At 38.8% G+C, this 19609-nt stretch overlaps 2 protein-coding genes across 2 annotated transcripts; both read right to left on the bottom strand.

Moving 5' to 3' along the window:
• Nucleotides 1–2454: 2454 nt before the first annotated feature.
• Nucleotides 2455–4369, bottom strand: LOC111263099 (uncharacterized). Its single transcript, XM_022837905.2, has 3 exons — nucleotides 4253–4369; nucleotides 3718–3973; nucleotides 2455–3325 (listed from the first exon to the last, which is right to left on the bottom strand). The coding sequence occupies exons 1-3, from the start codon at nucleotides 4286–4288 to the stop codon at nucleotides 2586–2588; spliced, it is 1032 nt and encodes a 343-aa protein (XP_022693640.1). The 5' UTR covers nucleotides 4289–4369; the 3' UTR covers nucleotides 2455–2585.
• A 4992-nt stretch (nucleotides 4370–9361) lies between these two features.
• On the bottom strand, nucleotides 9362–10783 carry LOC111263100 (uncharacterized). The gene is made up of 2 exons (XM_022837906.2): nucleotides 10385–10783; nucleotides 9362–10001 (listed from the first exon to the last, which is right to left on the bottom strand). The coding sequence occupies exons 1-2, from the start codon at nucleotides 10599–10601 to the stop codon at nucleotides 9391–9393; spliced, it is 828 nt and encodes a 275-aa protein (XP_022693641.1). The 5' UTR covers nucleotides 10602–10783; the 3' UTR covers nucleotides 9362–9390.
• Between the last annotated feature and the right edge of the window lie 8826 nt (nucleotides 10784–19609).

A 19609-nucleotide genomic window follows, 5' to 3' on the forward strand; every position in this document is an offset into this window, starting at 1 on the left:
TCTATTGTGATACCGTCGTGAAAGTAGTTCCCGCAAGATATAATACACATTTGCCGCCATTTTCGCTAATTCCTATATTTTTCAAATTCAATCGTAGGGAAAGCTGTTCGTTTGGTCAGTGTTTTTTTACTTCGTCGTGTCGTTCTCCTTAATTTTTGGATCTAAGGAAAATTTGAAGGAGGCTAAGTGTGACGAGTGCGAAATTAAGACGTCAAAAAGAAGATCTGCTCTAGGAAAAGTGACATGTGGGCTGGTATCCTATTGGTGACCCATTAATTGAGTAAACAAGTAACAATCATTTGTGTGAATTTCTTCACTACAGTAGCTTGCATATAGATAGCGTTTGATTATTACTAGACAACAAGGTACGAGATCTTCCTAGAGACCACAAATAAACGTGACACAATACGCACCTCTAAACCGCTTTTCACAGTGATCAGATGGGAACACGTTTTCCAAATTGAGCAATTCTAATTATTCTTTTTATTATTATAATTTTAAATGTCGCTCGTTCTATGTAATTTGATTTCTTTTAAAGTTTCAACTAGTTTAATAAGGAACCGATGAATAGAAGTCGTTCCGATTTCCTCAGCGAATGGGAAGATGTACGGAGGATGTCTTTCCATCATCACTAGGATTTTTCATCGAATTTCTGCACTGTCGCTGACACCGTTTACTAGAAAGTAATATATTGCTCGTCTATAGAATGAAATCCACCGTCCAAATTGTACTAGCTATAACGACGTCGTTTTTTTCCGGTTCTGCCATAACTATAGAAAATAGTTGCCCTTGTTCAGTGTAGGTATAAAACGCTAAAAAGTTTACGGCATTCGCTGAACTGACAGGTTTCCATAGTAGAACACAAACGAGAGCCATTTGGATACTATGGGTAAACATAGGGAAGAAGTTTATACGTCTTATTAGAAAAAATATTATTGGGGTTTTCTTAACTGATTTATATACCTATCGTCTAAGTGGTATAAGCGCTACGGCACAGGGTTCCATTGGTTGCCGCCTACCGATTACCCTCCTTGAGCATGCTTTTCATTTAGGCTGACACACGCGCCAAAGAAAAAAGAGACTTCTGGACGACCCCCGGGAATTTATAAAAAAGCATCGCGATATCCTGCGCCTAATGCGGTTCAATATCGCTATTGTTGATCTTCTTTTTAACTAGCATAAGGCTGACGGTCGTTCTCTACAACGAAGCTATAAAATGCTTCGTTATCCGAGATGATTAAACAACGAAATTCCAGTTAAAAAATATCACTAGGTTGTCAAAAACAGATCCCTGCGTTACCAATTCAAAACATAATACTATTACCCGCTTAATACGATATCAGTTATTTGCCTTATATCTGATTTATGAAACTAGCTTGGTTTACGGGTGGAATCAATTATAATATTTCAGCCAAGCACTCGATCGACAGGCGTGGTACTCTAGAAGATTTTCGAAGGACCTGATGGATGTCTATATCGAATATTTCTAGTCCAGCATTTGCGCCTACGCTGTCACCCTAGATACTCGGAATCTGGGACTCTATATTCTAGCCTGTTACGGAAGATCATCTAGCGTTTGTGTTGGGTCATAATGTCGTTGTCGATAAAAAAATCCCTAAGAAAACAATTAGTTTTTAATTCAGGTGCTACTTGATTACATGCCGGTGCCGAATCAAATAAAAGTACATTATTTTATTTAATATGCGCATATTATGCTGTATGCGAATCTACTATACGCTAGCTCACAGCAAAATCCTTCTATAAATTTATACCGCTCTTCGATTTGCTAAAATTGAAATCTCGCAAACGTTGCCACAAATATAAAACGTAACTCACAATATGGCCAAATAAGCGAAAACTTGGCCAAACTCGGTCTATTCGAAGCATCGAAATAAAAACCTCGTTCGTGGGGTTCGTAAGATAAGAGTTGTTCATATGTGTTTGTTTGACGTTTGTACCGAGAACAAGGTGTGGGAATAGAACCGATATAATGTGTGTTATTATTATGTGTATACATGTAAAATATGTATACACATACAATGATATACGTACGTACAATTATAACGTGGTACTACTACTAACGTGGTACTACTAGAAAATATTTGTCTTTATTTTGAACGCGTAGGATTTTGTCCACGGTACATGGCTTCCATATGGAGAGTGAGGTTTGATTTCTATCGGTACTACTAGAAAATATTTGTCTTTATTTTGAACGCGTAGGATTTTGTCCACGGTACATGGCTTCCATATGGAGAGTGAGGTTTGATTTCTATCTAGTGAGCATCATTTTTCCCCAGCCCAATTTTTGCGCAAACACACGTTACTATTATATCAACGTGCCGTCGCATTGTGTTATTGCAACTCATCTTTTTCCTCATCTTAGAAATTCATCATCTTTTATTTCTATCAATGAGATTTACCCACATCTCCACCATATTAAGTAAGATGTCGCCGTGAAAATAAACCGTTTATTGATGTATAATAAACAGCTTTTAGACTCAAAACATGTATATGAGGTGCTCTGAAGCGTCGCTGATACTTTCCAAACCGGTTGCAAGAAACTGTAGACAAAACGCCCATTCATCCTACACTACGTTATTATGGGCGAACAAAATCCAAGACGTAGCGATAAGCACCCACAGCATATTCATCCGATTAATGGCACTCGAATTCGGGCCAGATTGCTTTGTTTGTTGCTTCTCGGTTGTTTCAGTAACTCCCTCGGTATTTACGTCGTCGTCAGCCTGCCTAGCCCGCAGTTTATTTACTTGCGGCCTAGTACTGATTTGCCGATTCTGCGTGTCCGTTACTCCCGTACTCGCCAAGCTCCGAAGCGGCGTTTTTAGATACCATACTCGTTCGGTTTGACAAGTAAGGGTTTTATTAGGTTCGCTCGGGCAGGCGACGCGCTTGTCTAGCTGTTGACTGAAGCACAGCGTTATTCCTCCGAGAATATCAGTGTCATCGTGTTTACCTTCACAGATGTATTCGACCGTCGACGGATCTACATCAATGGCAGTTCGGAGTCGCCCCAGCGAAACCGTTTCATTGTCATTTTCTTTAATGCCCACAGCTTCAAACAGCTTCATTGGATTGCTTCGTTGGTACAGTTTTATAGCAGTCGTAAAATACTCAAGGGGCGTATAGTTCTGTTTTGTTGGATTGAGGGAACATGATGCATAGCGATTAAAATGTTTTTCCCAAAATGCTTTATCAGATAGTGTGCTGAAGCTTGGCCACGCAGAGCTAATTTCATTGCGGATTGTTTCAATATCAGAGACGTTGAACTCCGTCTTCTTGCACTTGCTTAGTGGGGCTTTTTGATCTGCAAGAACAGACTAACTCGTGAATATCAGCATTTAGGCAAAGCTTGAGTACTGCGATTCCCGAACCGTGGGACGGGGGACCGCCACGAAAAGGTACGAAAAACGTCGAGAAAATCGAGCACCTAATAGTCACCCTGATACATAACATGTGTCAACGTACAGTGAGTGGGTCAAATATTTTCGATATTAATCGAAGTCTTACTATTGTACTGTTACTTCACTGAACGATTTTCTCGCCTACGTCTTCACATACGGGGTATTCGTATACCGAAGCTTAATGTGCCATAGCGTTAAAAAAAAATAAAGCGTATATCTAATTCCTTCATTATCTTAAAGCTGACAATGACTGCAAAAATTATGGCTTCATGAAAAAATTTGATTGGCTGTATACCATCTACTATCGATGCGCGTAGGGAGCCAATAGTCCACATTGGTATGGAGTCTTTCGCCTGTAGCTTTCTGCATGCGTGGACTGAACAGTATCCTGGCCACGTTCTAACGAATAGCTTAATTACCGACGAAGATCCGGTGGTGTTCATTGTGGTAAGCTCTGATGGTGCCAATGACGGCTCATGGGCCTCTGATGTCTGCAAAGCCACTCCGTGAATCACGACTAATACCACGGCCACAGAATACATCCTGAAGCCCTGTAGAGAAAAAACCAATCTCAGTTGCTAAAATCACGATAAATGTCAGATAGAACTTTTTCGTGTCCTTTCACAAAGTACCCCTACGTAATAGAGCACAGCTGACAGCACGACTAGCTACAGGGCACCTTTTAATCGACAGCTAACAATGTTACAGCTCTTGGTATGACACAAGTAAACGCCTATGTTGTACCAAGCAATATGTGTCAACGCGTTTGGCTTCTCGATAAAATGAGCTTTTGCTTATTCCCAATGCCAACGTTCTTTACGATTACTAACCTCTGAAGCTGACTTGACCATTGTCCAGATTGCCATCTCGTTGTTGTCTGGTTTATAGCAGAGGATATAAGTTTGTGATAACTGGATGGAGCTAATAACGGGGACTCGGATTAAGAGAGTTTCTAAATTTCAACTCAGCGGAAGCACCTAAAATTGGAAAGTAGTCCTCGGCTTATCCTTATATTATAAGACTCGTAAGTAAAGTTAGCAAATAAATTCATCCAGTTTTTTTTTTTTTTTTTTTTTTAGCTTTCTGCATACATAAATATTGTCGTATTAGGAAAATATTCAAAATGGCGGTGAATTCTTTTGATGAAATCGTACGCCAGAAAATGAGTCTTTTACGCGCGCGAAGGACCGCCTAAAAGCCAACGTGTCCAAGTTTTTTCGTTTACGTAGTGGTAGTAGAAATGTTCGTCCAGTAAAATTGTCAATGGTGCTACGTATCAATACTTCACATGATTAAATATACTACTAGTCTCTAAGAAGGCTTAAAAAACCAAGAGGTAATATAAACATAAAGGGCTCACATGAAACTTACATTACAAGCGTTCTCCGCTTATTAAAATCGCTTTGAATAGGTAAGAATACAGCTCTGGAGGTGGATTCGATTTTCAGATCACTTTATTTTTCCCGGCATTACCATTAATAATCCTTTGTTGTGGGCGAACGTTCAGTATTTTGATCATTTTTTTCGACTGTTACGTACGATGAGCACACTAAATTTCAAGCACTTTTAGCATGGACGCTTTCTAGTTAGATTTCAGGTTCACTAGCGTTCGTTACCAGCGCTAATCCGGGTCTCAGATACGGTAAATAAAGGTAACCGACTTTGGTATTGTCCAACATTATCGATTATGCAGCCCGCAACTAATATTATGTTACGATAAATAGGAGCATTTGAGGCTTTTTTTTCTTTTGAGTCCATGTTTATGACACATCTTTCCAACCGACCCGAATCGACCGGAATAGTGATTATTGTATATATATATATATATACATACATATATAATGACGGGCCCAATTTGACTGAGTATAAATATCATTTTCAAGTAGGTCCTCATACCTTTAGCTGACTTGACAATTGAATTACATTGGAACGATAATTGAATAAATTTAAGCTTGCTACCTTAAATACTACATGTTCGATACTACATGATAAAATGTATATTATCCGACATACTGTGGCACTCACGTTGCCATTAGACTTTAACGATTAGCGCGGACGGTACGGTATTCGTATACCTGTGGCAATAACCAAGCATGCTAGCGTTTTTACGTCGCGTTTGTCTTCAGTAATGTTCATTTGAAGAATATCGTATCCGTCTTGCGTGCCTTGAACGTCATACTCAAAGATCAAGCTATCTCCCGGAGGGTCGAATTAACTCGTTTCGACCGACATTTATATAACAAACTGCAGTAATTCTAATCAGTTGAACGCAGTAATATCGTACACAGGCCTTAATGATATTTTTCAAACAGTCAAACAACGAACAAAGGCCTGCTGATTAGCTAATTACATAGCACCCCTAACACTTTAAACATTGCTGAGAACAGTTTGCGGAAAAGCTTACTTATAATGCTTTTGGCTACATTGAACTTGAGTTAGTACTTTGGTAGTTTGCTAGCAATAAGGAAACGGATAGAGGCGCGAATACTCAATAAACTGTTCAGTGCCACATCACACAGACGTCAACTTTTTCGCCATTGCAATTAGCTGGCATTGAATAATCATATAGTAATAAAATGTAACTGTTCTAAAAATTCGTAAAAAAAAAAAAAGCAGCAATATTACGTTCAGAAATACTAGAAGATGCAACGCATGATACGTGACAACTTCCCCGGGGTTGTTGTCATCTATTACAGATAGGTACGAGGATCCTAAGGCTCTTCGGGTTAGTTGACCATTTAGAAGGAACTGTAAATATGTTAACGCGCACAAGGTTTACCTAGCATAATAACAAAATCGCCCTATATTGATGGATTTTTGTTCCGGGAGTGCGTGCAACTGTAGCAACTATCAGATGAATAAATACTCAAATAGTAATGTCAAAAAGGTCCCCGTTCTTTCGTCCATTAAAGGAATTCTTAGGATGAAACCTTACCTAGCTAATTCTGACAGTTGGTCTGGCGTCTCGTCTGATCTAAGTGGAATCGCTTTTGAGGTTTGTGGGTAGAACCCACTAGCCGTGACTAAGTATATTTCTATGATGTTACGCCGAGAACGCGACGTACTGCAGAACTGCTCACAAGTTATTGGAACAGAAAATAACTGTAGACATTTAGTTCCCTTGGTTTTTTTCACGGATAACATATTACTCTATTAGCCTTTTAGAACTCTTTGTATAGCAAATCAATTGAACGTAAAATAAATCTGCAAACCAAGTGTGGGCGATAAGCCTAGATGTAGAGTAAAAAAACATTACCGTATATAAATCCTACTGAGAAGTAGCAATACACACCAGAATATAGTACACCTCTTGAAGGGTACAAGCAATCTCGAATGATATTTCCCTTCGTATTTACTTCTCTGAAGTTTACTTCATTGATGCGATCCGCTCCTTTGAGGCCTGATGATGACAATAGAACCGTATTGAACTCAGCGATTCTTGTGAATCAGTCGCGTGTATTGATAAGCGATATTATTGGTCTTTCCAGACTAAGTTAACTATTAACTTAGTTATTAATTTTAGCTCGAGTACTGTCTTAGCTTAGCATCGCTCCACACAGATTGTGGCCCCTTCTAGTAACAAGGAGCAAACGTTGCGCCGTAGCTAAATAAATCGTCCAACATCAAATCGGTACGTTGAATTCTATGAAGTTGTCCATAGACGAAAGGTCACGAGTAGATCTGAACAGATAATAAATTCAAAACTCATACGCGGATTTCGTAGTACGTTACTATACGTAGTTAAAACTATTACAGATCGAGTCATTGTTGATGTGTCCTAACCGAAAAGCTGGACGCCTGTCGAAAATCCACTTTCTTCTTAGCAGTGACAACCTGTTAGTAGCCGTTCGAGGTCGTTGACGGTTACCAATGGCAATTTCTTTAGTTACTTTATTACTTTAGTTACTTATTGAGTGCATGATTATGTCAGGTGAGCATATACTGAAATAGCTAAAATATTCTTTTGTAGGACCTGTTTTTGTCTAGGATCAGTATTTGAAACATTAAATTAATGTTATGAAGATTAAGTGTTCTGAGCGCGGCAGTATTTTATGATGAAGTGAAGGACGAGTGGCAATCGAGATAAGCGTGGCTCCCGTTGTCACTTTTTTTTTCGTTATGTAAAAGGCACATAGCGAAACGCATATGTAACTGTATATATAAAATAAAATGGATAATTTATTACATATAGAAAGTCCAATGAAATGATCAGAGTGTATATATTGACTGCTTGCAGGTGGGAACCCTTCAGCCCTGCCGTAACAGTAGTAAATGACACTGGTGGCTTATTATCTTTATTTATTCAGATATTACACCCATCCTCGTATAATCAAAGTATAATATATAATATAATATTTTCAATTCATTTGTACTTTACTTGACGGTACCAGTGACTTGAAGTTAGCATCAAGGAGCATGATTGTTGCGTTGGTTGCGTAAACCAAACGAATTGATGTTAGAAATATGTTATTAATCAGACAGTTTATGTCCAGTCTTTGAAGATAGTTAGTAAGATCAACAATGAAAAGACAATTAGAATCAGCGTATAGGTCATGCCGCGGGTACCATATCATGTAGTGGTGATAAAGGACGGTTTTCGATTGGTGCGATAGTCTTCTGGCCTGTTTTTGAAGTACCAAACGTATGGACTTTTGCTAGAAGTGTTTGTGCTCCTTATGTTTGGACACGAGATGCGCTACGATCAAAACATTTTCATCCGCTAAAGAACGTCGCCATTATTTTTGCTCTCTTGGCAGAAGAACTCGTCAACCATTAGACGTTTTACTTGTAAAGGGTTGTCTCCTCGGTACAGCTCAATGCTGTTCGTGAAATGATCAAGAACCGAACAAGGAACCTTCGTTTCATCGAGGATACATCTCAAGAAGGGTTGAAACGCCGCTTCAAATAAACCCAGGAGCAATGGCCGTGAAGCTTCGTCGCAAAATTTCCAACTTAGCCGAGATCGAATTGAGGTAGCTTAAGTCGAACTTGATGTTGTGGCATTTTTTTTGGAAGTTTCCTGTAACAACGATAAAGGCAACAACGCGATCTTGACGATTGAATGTGAACTGCCCAATCAGTCACAGGCACGAACAGCTCCAGGTAAATAAGGTTTATGTGGGGCTATTCGTGCTTTACTTTATACACATACGTTATAGAGTATAACTAACGATTATAGCAAATTATGTGTTACACATCTTAAACCACCATGATATAGAGGATTACAGAATGGCTGCTCTGAAACCATTAGCAATACCAGCCGAAACAGATTTGAATCTGCATGTCACGGGACGTTCGAGCACTCTGTTTTTAATGACAGAAGATATTTTTGTTCAGAAAACCAAATTTGGCTATGAAGACACTATTGCGTTTCAGGTTGGCTTGCAACGTAGGTGGTCCTTAGATCATATAAATTAATAAGGAGCTAGTCCTAAGCAACGATGAAAGCTCTGGTAGTACACACAGCACAACGACAGAACAGGTGCTATCATTTCCCTTTAGGTTCCATTATATATATACTGAGTAACCTGATTAAAATTGCCGCCCCACTGGTAGCGTCTGCACTAACGTGTCCTGTGAGACCTGCCGCATTACATTCACCCATTTAATGTCTATCTGTGCCCATGGGTTCGTGTGTTGTTGCTGAATTTACCTAGTGCCTCGCAGAAGGACCCATGCACCAGCATATATTAACAGTAGCAGAGATAGAAGATAACTGGATTGGTAAATGTCGTGCGATCACGCGCATAGGGCATCGGCGCTGTTGCTATTAATGGATGTTTGATACTATTGATTCTCAGGGTCAATAGGCCTAAGCAAGGCACTTATAATGACAATGATTTCAAAGCATTTATGTCCATGAAATGTATAACCAAATATACTACTGCAAATATACGCTACTTGATATCAATTATTGATCAATAATTCATCCTCGAAACTTAGGGGATTTCACCCGACATCATATATTTCAGTTTATGCTCATATCTTTGAGGGTAAGCAACGTATAAAATAATACGGCAATCATAACAAGCTCACAAGTCGTATTGACTGTTCTGATCGCATCAGACGCTTTCGACTGATCGCCAGCAGGATTCGTTAGATACCAGACTTGTTTGGTCTTACATGTTGGTCTTTCATTGGCAATTTTCGGACACGAAATTGCGCGGAGTGAACGTGGATGGTAGCAGAACTTCATCCGTTGAAGGACATCATATCCACTTCGATTTCCTTCACAGTAGAACTCGATGGCCTTATTCTGTCCATTGAAAAGCCAATTGATTCGGCTGAGCGATACCGGTGTAATATTGTTCTGCGAAATGCCACCGAGTTTAAAGTTTTCGTCTATTTTAAGTCCGTCGTAGAGTAAAATTGCCGTCTTGAAATAATCATACGCTGACACCATTGCTGTTTCGTCATGACTAATTGCACACTGACCAAAATGCTTGAAACGTCTCTCCCAGACATGTTCAGGTTTTTCCGAGGTAAAGCTTGGCCACGTCGCGATTAGCTCTGGCAAGATCGGCTTTAGAGTGGTGAAATTCAATTTCACGTCGGAGCAGTTCGTTGGAATTCTCTTGCCTGAAAAAACATCGGCGGAATTTTCAAAGCTCAACTCGTCGATTGCGTTCTGCGATACCTGTGACTCTTAGTTACTCATCCTCTATGCCTAATACGAAACATGACACGGAAATGGCGGCGAAGTATTACCGGAACGAGGTTATTATTGAGGGGATCAGTTTTGTCTGTCTGAGGATATCGGGCGCGCTATGCTACTAGTATACATCTATATTAATCGACCGCGGAGTCGTCAATAGTGGCCCACTACACAAGAGCTTGTTAAATCAATGCCGTTTAATTGGTATATGAATCGTACAGCTTTCTGTAGTAGTACTAGTAGGTGTTAAGGTTCAATAGGTGCATTAACGTTAGTAAGCAAGGCTCAAGCAAAACCGCGTACTTACCATCTGGCTGTAACGGAATAAGACCGAAAATAGTCCATGGTTTATGTGAATGGTTGTACCCCGCTGGTTCACACTTGCGAGTGAAACAATAACTTCCGTGTGTCCACACGGATAATTTAAGTAAGCTGACTAGTCGATAGTTACCATGGGCAGCCCACACGTTGCGTACGGGGGCTATTGTTAATAGTGAAAAAAACAATACAGGAACGAGCTTCATTCCGAGTGCTTTGAGTCGTATTAGAAATGGCAAAACGTTTGAGCGTACTCAAATCGCTCGTGTCTTACTTGTCAAGCGAATATTATAATATCTATCGTTTTCTTACGCGTCGAATTCAACATGTTCTTAAAGTCAGTTCGATAATATGTGCTAGACTAAAAAAACTCGAGTCCAAGAGATGGTTGTTTTTGTAGTCGTTAATACAACTGAATAATATTTTCACTATTTATATGTTTAAGCCAACCATTTTAAGTGGATTTCGCTGTGGTCGCCTGACGAATTTATAGTTGTGCCTTAGCGATAACGAGTTGACAACGCTAGTTGTTAAGTAGGGTTTAAGGTAGACTCGTTTCCGGAAGACGTAGTCATCGACTGGTTTTCAGCAAAAGCGTATTTGTGATGACGTTCCAGAATGGTATTGCGGTTACTGCGGAACATTTCCGAAGTATTTTTTGTAGGATTGAAAACGTGAGGTCGCGCGGACTGTAACGTCGCAGGTATGATAGGAAATGAAAGAAATTCGTTCGCGTATACTCTTAGTGTGGTCGCGATCAACTCCAATCGCTTATGGAACCACGGAACATCTAAAATGTACGCATAGTGTACCCTATTAGTGTGCATAATAATTTACGTACAATAAAAATTGCAAAACGCTTGTCGAAGATGCATAGCTTTCCTTCCCGGCAGCCCTATGTGCCTTCTGGATGATTCGTAACGACGGAAGATAACGGTAAAACAAACGTTTACGTACCAAACCTGGTAATAATTAGTACTTCACATGGTTTGCAAGCGTTCTGTTTCTGTGGCCCTGCAGTGCTAGATTCTATTGTGTATACCTATAAATAAACTACAGGTTTAATCATAAAAGCAAACAGAAGCTGATAAAGCGCGAGGAACAGGTTAAAGCGGGTTCCTTTCCCGCCAAAAATTACCAAGAGCTCCGGCCAGCAGGTAATGCTGTTTCTACCAATATTTGTCATCGTGTCGTTTTTTTTTAATGCAATGCCAGATCGAGCCATTTAGTTCAGATCGAGACAGGCGTCGTTCTGAGCCTCGTTAGGTAAAAGCACAACCTGATTTCGCCTTTGACTTTGGTAAGCGCTCAACAGCGTATACGTCGAGCAGCTGTCGTGATATCCGAAACGAAAACCTACCTTGCCATCGTTAGGCATAGTGCGTAATTTATTAAGCATCGATGCTTTGTACAGCTTAACGACTCTGTAGAAGTAGTCGATTCATATACGGCGTTAAAGGCGCAAGCTCCTGACTCAGGAAAATTTCTTTCCCGAAGTATTTTGCTAGAATTTGAGGTTCTTCTATTGTAAATAGCTTTGGCCGAACAGCTCAAACGTCAGATAGATGCCATGAACGAACGTACTTAGCGTCGGAACCGAACGGTCTTTTTCTAGAAAAATTGCAGAATCGCCATAGTTTTTCGTGTTTTTATTTATTAAATGTTTATATTTAGAAACATGCCCATTGGCCTACTTACGCTATTTAGTTTTCGGTATCTTAAACGCTGCGTTGTATCGGAAAGATTCCATTACCTTCGCCTTGCAATACTTCCAGAAGGCGAATCAAAACATTGTCATACGCACGTAATGGAATGCGCCGTATCGTTTGAGGTTCAATTGCAATACCGAGGATGCTGCAACACCTAAAATGTCATGTTAACGAGGGTGTGTCTGGCGCATTGAGGTGCCTCTGGGGCATCATTATAGCGAATCGATGGATACATTGAATCGATTAAATTCTAGATAAAACTTTATTAATTAAGACAACATGCCTTTCATATTTGTGAGACTTTTTTGTGTTGTCCAAGGAAATAATTTATATGTAGTTACTTGCTGTAACCGCCAACGTAGCACCTCGAACAACTGATATATTCTATGCCTATCGTGCAGACCCCTTCTAAGAGACGTCCTGAGCACTCTGGGTGTGCCCGACCGTATGTGACTGATTTTAGCCTTCCAGTGGACTTTTCGCCGCAACAATAACATAAATTAGCTATGATGATCGAGTTGGGAATATATTATATATATATTATTATAATTATAAAAGTGAATTATGTTCACTTTTGTGCTAATCAGGTTGATTGATATACGCCTAAGTCACTATTAGAATGGATGAACCTGTAAATGGTGGATATTTGCTAGCACAATTTTCCTAATACGATTGGAAGCGAAACGTTGTATCTAATTAAATAGTTTATATAAATTACGGTTGGACAATCATCTCTTGACCATGTGCGAAATTTCGGGGTATCATAGAAGGAAGGACTAATTGTAGGCTTGGAGCGGGCGGCCACTGCTAAGTATTGCCAAAGAATTACGTTTCTGCTGCAAATTTCATGCTGGAAACCTTACCGTTAAACACATACATGCATACATTGCCACATTAAAGATTGCCATAAAGACGATGATAGTAGTTGGACCATGATAAACTGACGATTCTAGGTACTTTGGCGCCTTAACTAAAGTCAAAACCAATAAATCTAAAACCTGAACAGGAACAGGCATGACAATTCCGGACAAAATTAAGAAAGTTGCCGCCTACATTGTTCGGGCACGCCAATGAACCAATTTTGGCCCAAAAACGACAGAAATATGTATTTTCCTCATTTATGTTAATTAGTATGATTAGCTCTACTGAAGTTGCACAATCCAATATTCTTGGTTGCTAAGGCCCCACTCCATGACGCGAGTTGTGATGATTTCTATTAATTAAAAAGAAGACTAGAGCAAATGAAGCTTGTATGATGGAGTTGGACATAGTTGAGGTCTAGTTGAACGAAGTCTGGAAAAAATGAAGAAATCTGTTGATTTTAGATAGAAAATTGTCAAGAAACTCATGTAGTGCTCCGTTGGATTTGAGGATGGCTCTTAGCACAAAACTAAGTACGCCTATGCTCAGTTTCAGGCCTAAATTGTTTCACGATTCTGTTATTTGAGAAATGGCGAGCACACCATGAGTGCACCATAAATTTAACAATCGGCAAAAACATTAGCAGAATGTAGTCTGCTTACTAAGAAAGTACTTCGATAAAACAGTGTATTTACCCTCGAATATCACAAATAAACTATAGCCCAAAATGTGACATATTTGCGTAGTCCTAAATTGTATATATATATATATATATATATATAAATATGTCACATTTTGGGCTATAGTTTATTTGTGATATTCGAGGGTAAATACACTGTTTTATCGAAGTACTTTCTTAGTAAGCAGACTACATTCTGCTAATGTTTTTGCCGATTGTTCTATTCTATGATTCTATATATATATATATATATGAATTAGAATCATTTCGCAATTAAGAGGTCTTTGTAGTGTTGTATGTAAGGCGAAGAGGATCGTATGTCTGGTTCAACAATAAACCACGTAGGGTAATCTCACGCAATGGACTCACATTAATTCATATTTAATGCGCAAGTACAATTCCTTTTCAATGTTGTTCTGATCGTAAGCTCCGCTGTGAAAGTGGAACTTGCTGTTCAACTTAACGGCATAAAACTAAAGGCTTGCAAATGATCAGTTCGTTTTGCTTACACAAAATCTGTGAAAAATAAGTTCACCTAACCCAATAGGGTTATGAATAGCAACAGTATTATGAACCCAATCGTATGAGTATAAAATGTTTTGATATACGAATCGTTATTTTTACTTCTAAAAAACACATACCGTACAGAGTTTGAGGTATGTTATATGTCACGGCAGTCTTATAAACTTTATACGAGAACCTTAGACCGACAAGGGCTCAAAATGGCTATTTTGTCGTCATGTTTCCGTGCTCCTGCTGGTTTCTTGCTGAAACGAGTTTACCCAAGACTACCTTTATTCTTATAAATGTCCTAAAGCATTTATTCTTAAGCGTTGTATCAATATTAGATTATACTCGTTTCGGTCAGAACAAGCAAGTTCGTTCTGTGAACCTTGTAGAATCCACAAGGGCTTTGCGTAACGTGCCTTTTTTTGTGAGCTGTCGTTAACGGCCCATTCTGGCAGACAGTTCCCAATACGTTGACATCAGGGAACGAGTTCGCCTGTAGGCTTTGTGCGCCTATAATGATCTATTGACATATGAGCTAAAACTTTACTAGTACTTAATCCAGACTATTTCGAACGTTTTCTAAATTAGTTTTGTTATATCAAAAGTTTTATGGACTTCTCGTCTCCAGTAGAAGGCTGGATTGGCACCCATATGCGTCGAAGCTTCGATTGTTCCAAGCTTGTATTGAAAATATTTGTAAAATTGCGGCAGTAATTTTTGTCCTGGAGTCTCATTTGCTGGATTTTAAAAGATTTAGGAAGTTTAAGGAAGCCTTAGCGGCTATAGAAGATGTTAAATGTACAGGTCAAGCACCGATATTGACAAGGAAATGTGAAAGAGCACATAGTCGTAGTTTAAAGCCCATAAAGTATTTTCGGAAACACCGTCTCCTGTCGCCTACTTCTAACGTAGTGATACAATGCAGTCGAAAGCCCTGTCTTGCATCGCCACTTTTCATACATCAAACGCATATATTTTAGTTGAACTACTAGTATTTCCGTTAATAATAAACGTTTTCAAAGTAGTCAAAACAAATGGGCAAAATTAGAGGCAAACAAACATTTTTTACTCATCTATCATTTTCCACCACGTATTATTATTGTTCGGTCCATGTGTTTGAACGATGCGGTTATTGTCTAGTTTATAACAGCATGTTGTTTTCTTTTAGATGTTATATTGTTGCCCTGCTAATGGTCCAAACTCATGGAGACACACGGAGTGTTAGGTTGCGCAATGCGAGGTTCACTGTTCCGAAGTAAATAGAGCGTTGAGTAGGATTGTGCCGGGCACTGCTAGATAAGCTGAGTGTCTCAGATCTTGATCGGTTTGCTGTTGTTATTAAGTCAACAAAGAAATAAATGATTTTCCGAAGGATGAGGTTACCTCTTTGTTTGACCTTCTCACAAATTAAACCAAATAGAGAAATTACACTTTTTAGCAATGGCTCGCACTATTACTTGGCTCGATCCCCGCTTAAATCAAAAATTAGGAGAGAAAAAAAACGCCTTGTAGAAGCAGATAGCTTTGTCAAAATACTTTGTATAACTTTTCCCCTTTATTGAGTCAAGAGTACATTTTCCATATTGACTAAAATAACTGATTTCTAAATGAAGAGAAATTCGTTCAGTTTAGCGGAAATCATAAATTTGGTGTGACGCTAATGAAATATTGTATTGCACTCTGTTATGGACCCGTCATGCTCATATTCGGGGGGTTGTTTCTTTTTATGTCAATTGTATTTATCTGCGCATATAGGTGTCAAAATACGACTGGGCAATCCTTCTCACAAACTCTGGGCCTTGTAACAAACACATCGCGATTTCTCAATAGATAATGAGAATAATAGTAGTAACAATGTATATATATATAGCTATACGCCTTGCTAAAATAATAATAATAACATTTTTCAATATTTTAAAGCATGCTTTTCAAATTTTCCTGATAAACTACCTTATAAATCGACAGGTAACAGCATTTTGGGGGATATTTACCAACAAGCAACTATATCCCCTGACAGATCGCAGTGTGCACACTTCGTGCGAAACGGTTATGGTATTCCCGGACCGACGATAGCACACAAATTGATTGTCCACGTTTGGTTATCGGAAAATTCGATATAATCATTTATAAAGCAATAACCTGTTCTGATCTGCGATTGCAACGCAAAAAAGACCTTGACATTGTGATGGACAATCAGGTAAATCAGGCTTCATTCTGAAAGCTCTGTTTCAAACGCTGTTTGTTCAAAAACTGTTTTGTCATAACACTACGACTATTGCTTCCATATGCGATACGCATAGAAGGTCAAACTCTAGACATGTTTCAAATCGTTCTACAATGATTATAATTGTATCATATTGTTGTATGAACAAAGTGTCAAAAATTACCAAGTAACTAAGTGTGCATTTAAGTTTGTGACGCTTCGTTTGTCTGCGGAATTATCAACAAGGTGTAGCTAGAATTATCGAACAACTTAAGGTGTTCTTCTGTGATTATCAGCGTCATCATAGGCAGTATATGAGAAATTATTATACTAGCAAATGTATGGCACACATCTAGGTGGGTATTATAGATAGATCGTGCCTGTTATGACTTACGTAATGGAAATGGATCTGATCGAATAATTTGGGGCGAGCAAGCTTCTGATGCAGCACTCAGGTGCGCTATATTCTATGTATTACGTATTATTTAAGTATACTTATTATATTTATTTAAGTATTAAGGTACTGCGAGTACGTCGAGCCTTTGCATTCACACAAACAATTTCAAGTAACTTGATCTGTTCATATGTTCAACTTCGATGTGTAAAGACGCATGTAGATTTTGACGTATGGACGTTAGACGTAAGAGCGCTAAAATCATCTTGGTAAAATTAGAAATCTGACAGAATTGTATGTAAATCAGACATTAACAGATAGAAATTGCGTTGATTGAAAATGCACAGGATTATCCCCGTGGAAGTTAGAGCCAAACAGAGACGATACGGTAATTTTCAAATCTTTAAACAAGCTGTGGATAATAATCCACTTTCAGTTTAGGGCGTGAAGACGTTCTATATTTAAAAGCTCTTTTATAAATAACAAATCTAAACGTCTGCTGTCACTTGCAGACTATGCGACTCGATCGATGTCTTTCTATACCGAACCTGCGGCGTCATCAACATCCGTCCCCAGTTTTGGACATAAAGCTTATAAGCAAATGACTTCAATAATTAATATAAAGCCAAAAACAGAAAAAAAAAAGTCGAGAAATGAACCCCGAGGGATTCCGTATGGCAATTCTCATTCGCAGACAGATTTTCTATTCGTTAGACAGCTTTGTAACTACCTCAAACAAAAAATATCAATTTCTTAAGAAGCGTGTTCGTCTGCATAGAGTCGTATGATCGGCCCGGCCGAACAGATTATTAAAGTGAAGCCAATGCGATAGAAATCGATATTTTGCTGTTAATATTAATATGAGGACAAGCAGGATAATGTTAAGTGTCCTTCTGAACCTATCCTGTTATCCTATGTCTAACAATCTATTTAATTTTAAATAAGACGGTATCCGGTAGAAAGAAATTTGTCAAAAACAATGAAATCTATTGAGGATACATTAAACAAACAGTGGTTGGCAGGTTCCAAGTTTGAAGCATTAACGAGCAGCCAAGTAAAATTAATTCTACTGAAAATGGAGTGAAGTCCAGATGATTTAAGTGAGAGCACTCGAAAAATTCGAATATACAAACAGTCGCTACTTACCGCAAGGATGAGCTTACCCCTACTGATGATGAAGCTTGCTGCTGTTAGAAGACAGAGAATGTTATTAAGCTGATCTCTGGATAGACTGCAACGAACCTCTGACAAACGAATACGCGCTGTCTACCCGGTAAAGAAAGTGCTTTGACTAGAACGGTTTCTCTGCTTGGAAACGATCGTTTGTTTGTACGCAGCTTTAGGTGCTAAACTTTCGGTGGGGGTCCGATAATTGCATTACATTTTATTTATTCTGAGCCAAGGTTGTAATATGTAATGGGTTAGAGCTGGGTAACTGTACTGGGTTGAGCAACTGTTAGAAAAAGGTAAAATTTGTATGCTTTATGTAAATTTACACAGTCATGCTCTTGCTATGGGTGTGCAAGTAAGCAAGCGCTATTGGGTTGCTCATCGAAAATTTGTCTGACAATAACTTTAATCACACAATGGGTGAGAGCTGCTTTGAAGGTGAAACCCAAAAACATGTCATCTCTTTTACGTAATTCTGTACGATGAGAAATAACTCGGCTATTCATATTGCCACCTTATAATGCTTACTATAAGCGAAACAGACCAAATGTACATATAGAGTAATCCACCTTTGTGACCTTGCTATATCAGAAATTGTGAGCCCACAACATTATTGACTACGGGTAAAAAAAACGCTTAATGCATCATACATGATCAATTTTTTTTCTGTAATTTTGGCTAAAACTCCTTCGTACGAAAAGTCTGAATCTCGAACAAAGTAACGCGTTCATGTACGTCAATTGACTAGACAACCGAAAAACGTCGACGTCCTACGCCACCTAAGTGAAAGAAGAAAGAAGTAGAATCAGTATTCCACTGCTACGATAGAATTCTCGTACGTATATGAATGCCCCTAGTTACAAACAACATAACACTGGCCGTACGCTGCAACTGTTTGACCAGCAGTAATTTTATAAAATGTCTGGTCCACTGATAGAGCAGACACTGCTGAATATTTTCTACGAGTTGAAAGGATAAAGACAAAGTTCCACCCAAGAGGAACACGAGTGATAAGGAAAGGAAAATCGAGGACCCCCTCGGGGAGGCAAGGTCATTTTGCAGATGAGCTACAGCCACTATCGACAGTGCAACGGTCGTTGTACTTCTACTAGAAATTGTTACATGTGACTTATACGCCGCAACGGAGCTTCAAAATGAAACGATTAAACATCTATGTAGCAGCAAACATTCGTTCTTTTCAATATGATCCTATGTCAGATTGTCCGATATAACATCTATTATCGTTGATCGTTCTGGAAAAAATGTGTAAAGTTAGAAAAAAACACACGAGACAGTTTCGAGCGAATGCGTAATCATCAGAACGCGCTTTAGTAATTCATATTTATTGTAGCAGGCGATAAATATAGAATTAAAGTAACTGATTGATTTCGCCGCGTTTCTATGAAGCCTTCATCGATCTGTCTTTCTATACGATTCTCGTTTACTTGCCATTTTGTGGCTTCCGCTCACGCGTGAATGAGGGTCGCTTTTGCGTACGAATCGACGAAGTGTGATGATGATTACTTTGTCTATATTCATGTTGCTGTTGCTAATAAATGATCATAATCTCGTAGTTGTTATCGTGTCTGAGATTACTGTTAGTTAATTATCTCTTTTTTTTTTTTTGCTATTGTAATTCTTGTTCCTATAGTTATTTATTCATTCATTTTATGCGACTCGCTCTATAT

This window comes from Varroa jacobsoni, unplaced genomic scaffold, assembly GCF_002532875.2.
Source record: "Varroa jacobsoni isolate VJ856 unplaced genomic scaffold, vjacob_1.0 scaffold_734, whole genome shotgun sequence".
In the NCBI taxonomy this organism is placed as follows: domain Eukaryota; kingdom Metazoa; phylum Arthropoda; class Arachnida; order Mesostigmata; family Varroidae; genus Varroa; species Varroa jacobsoni.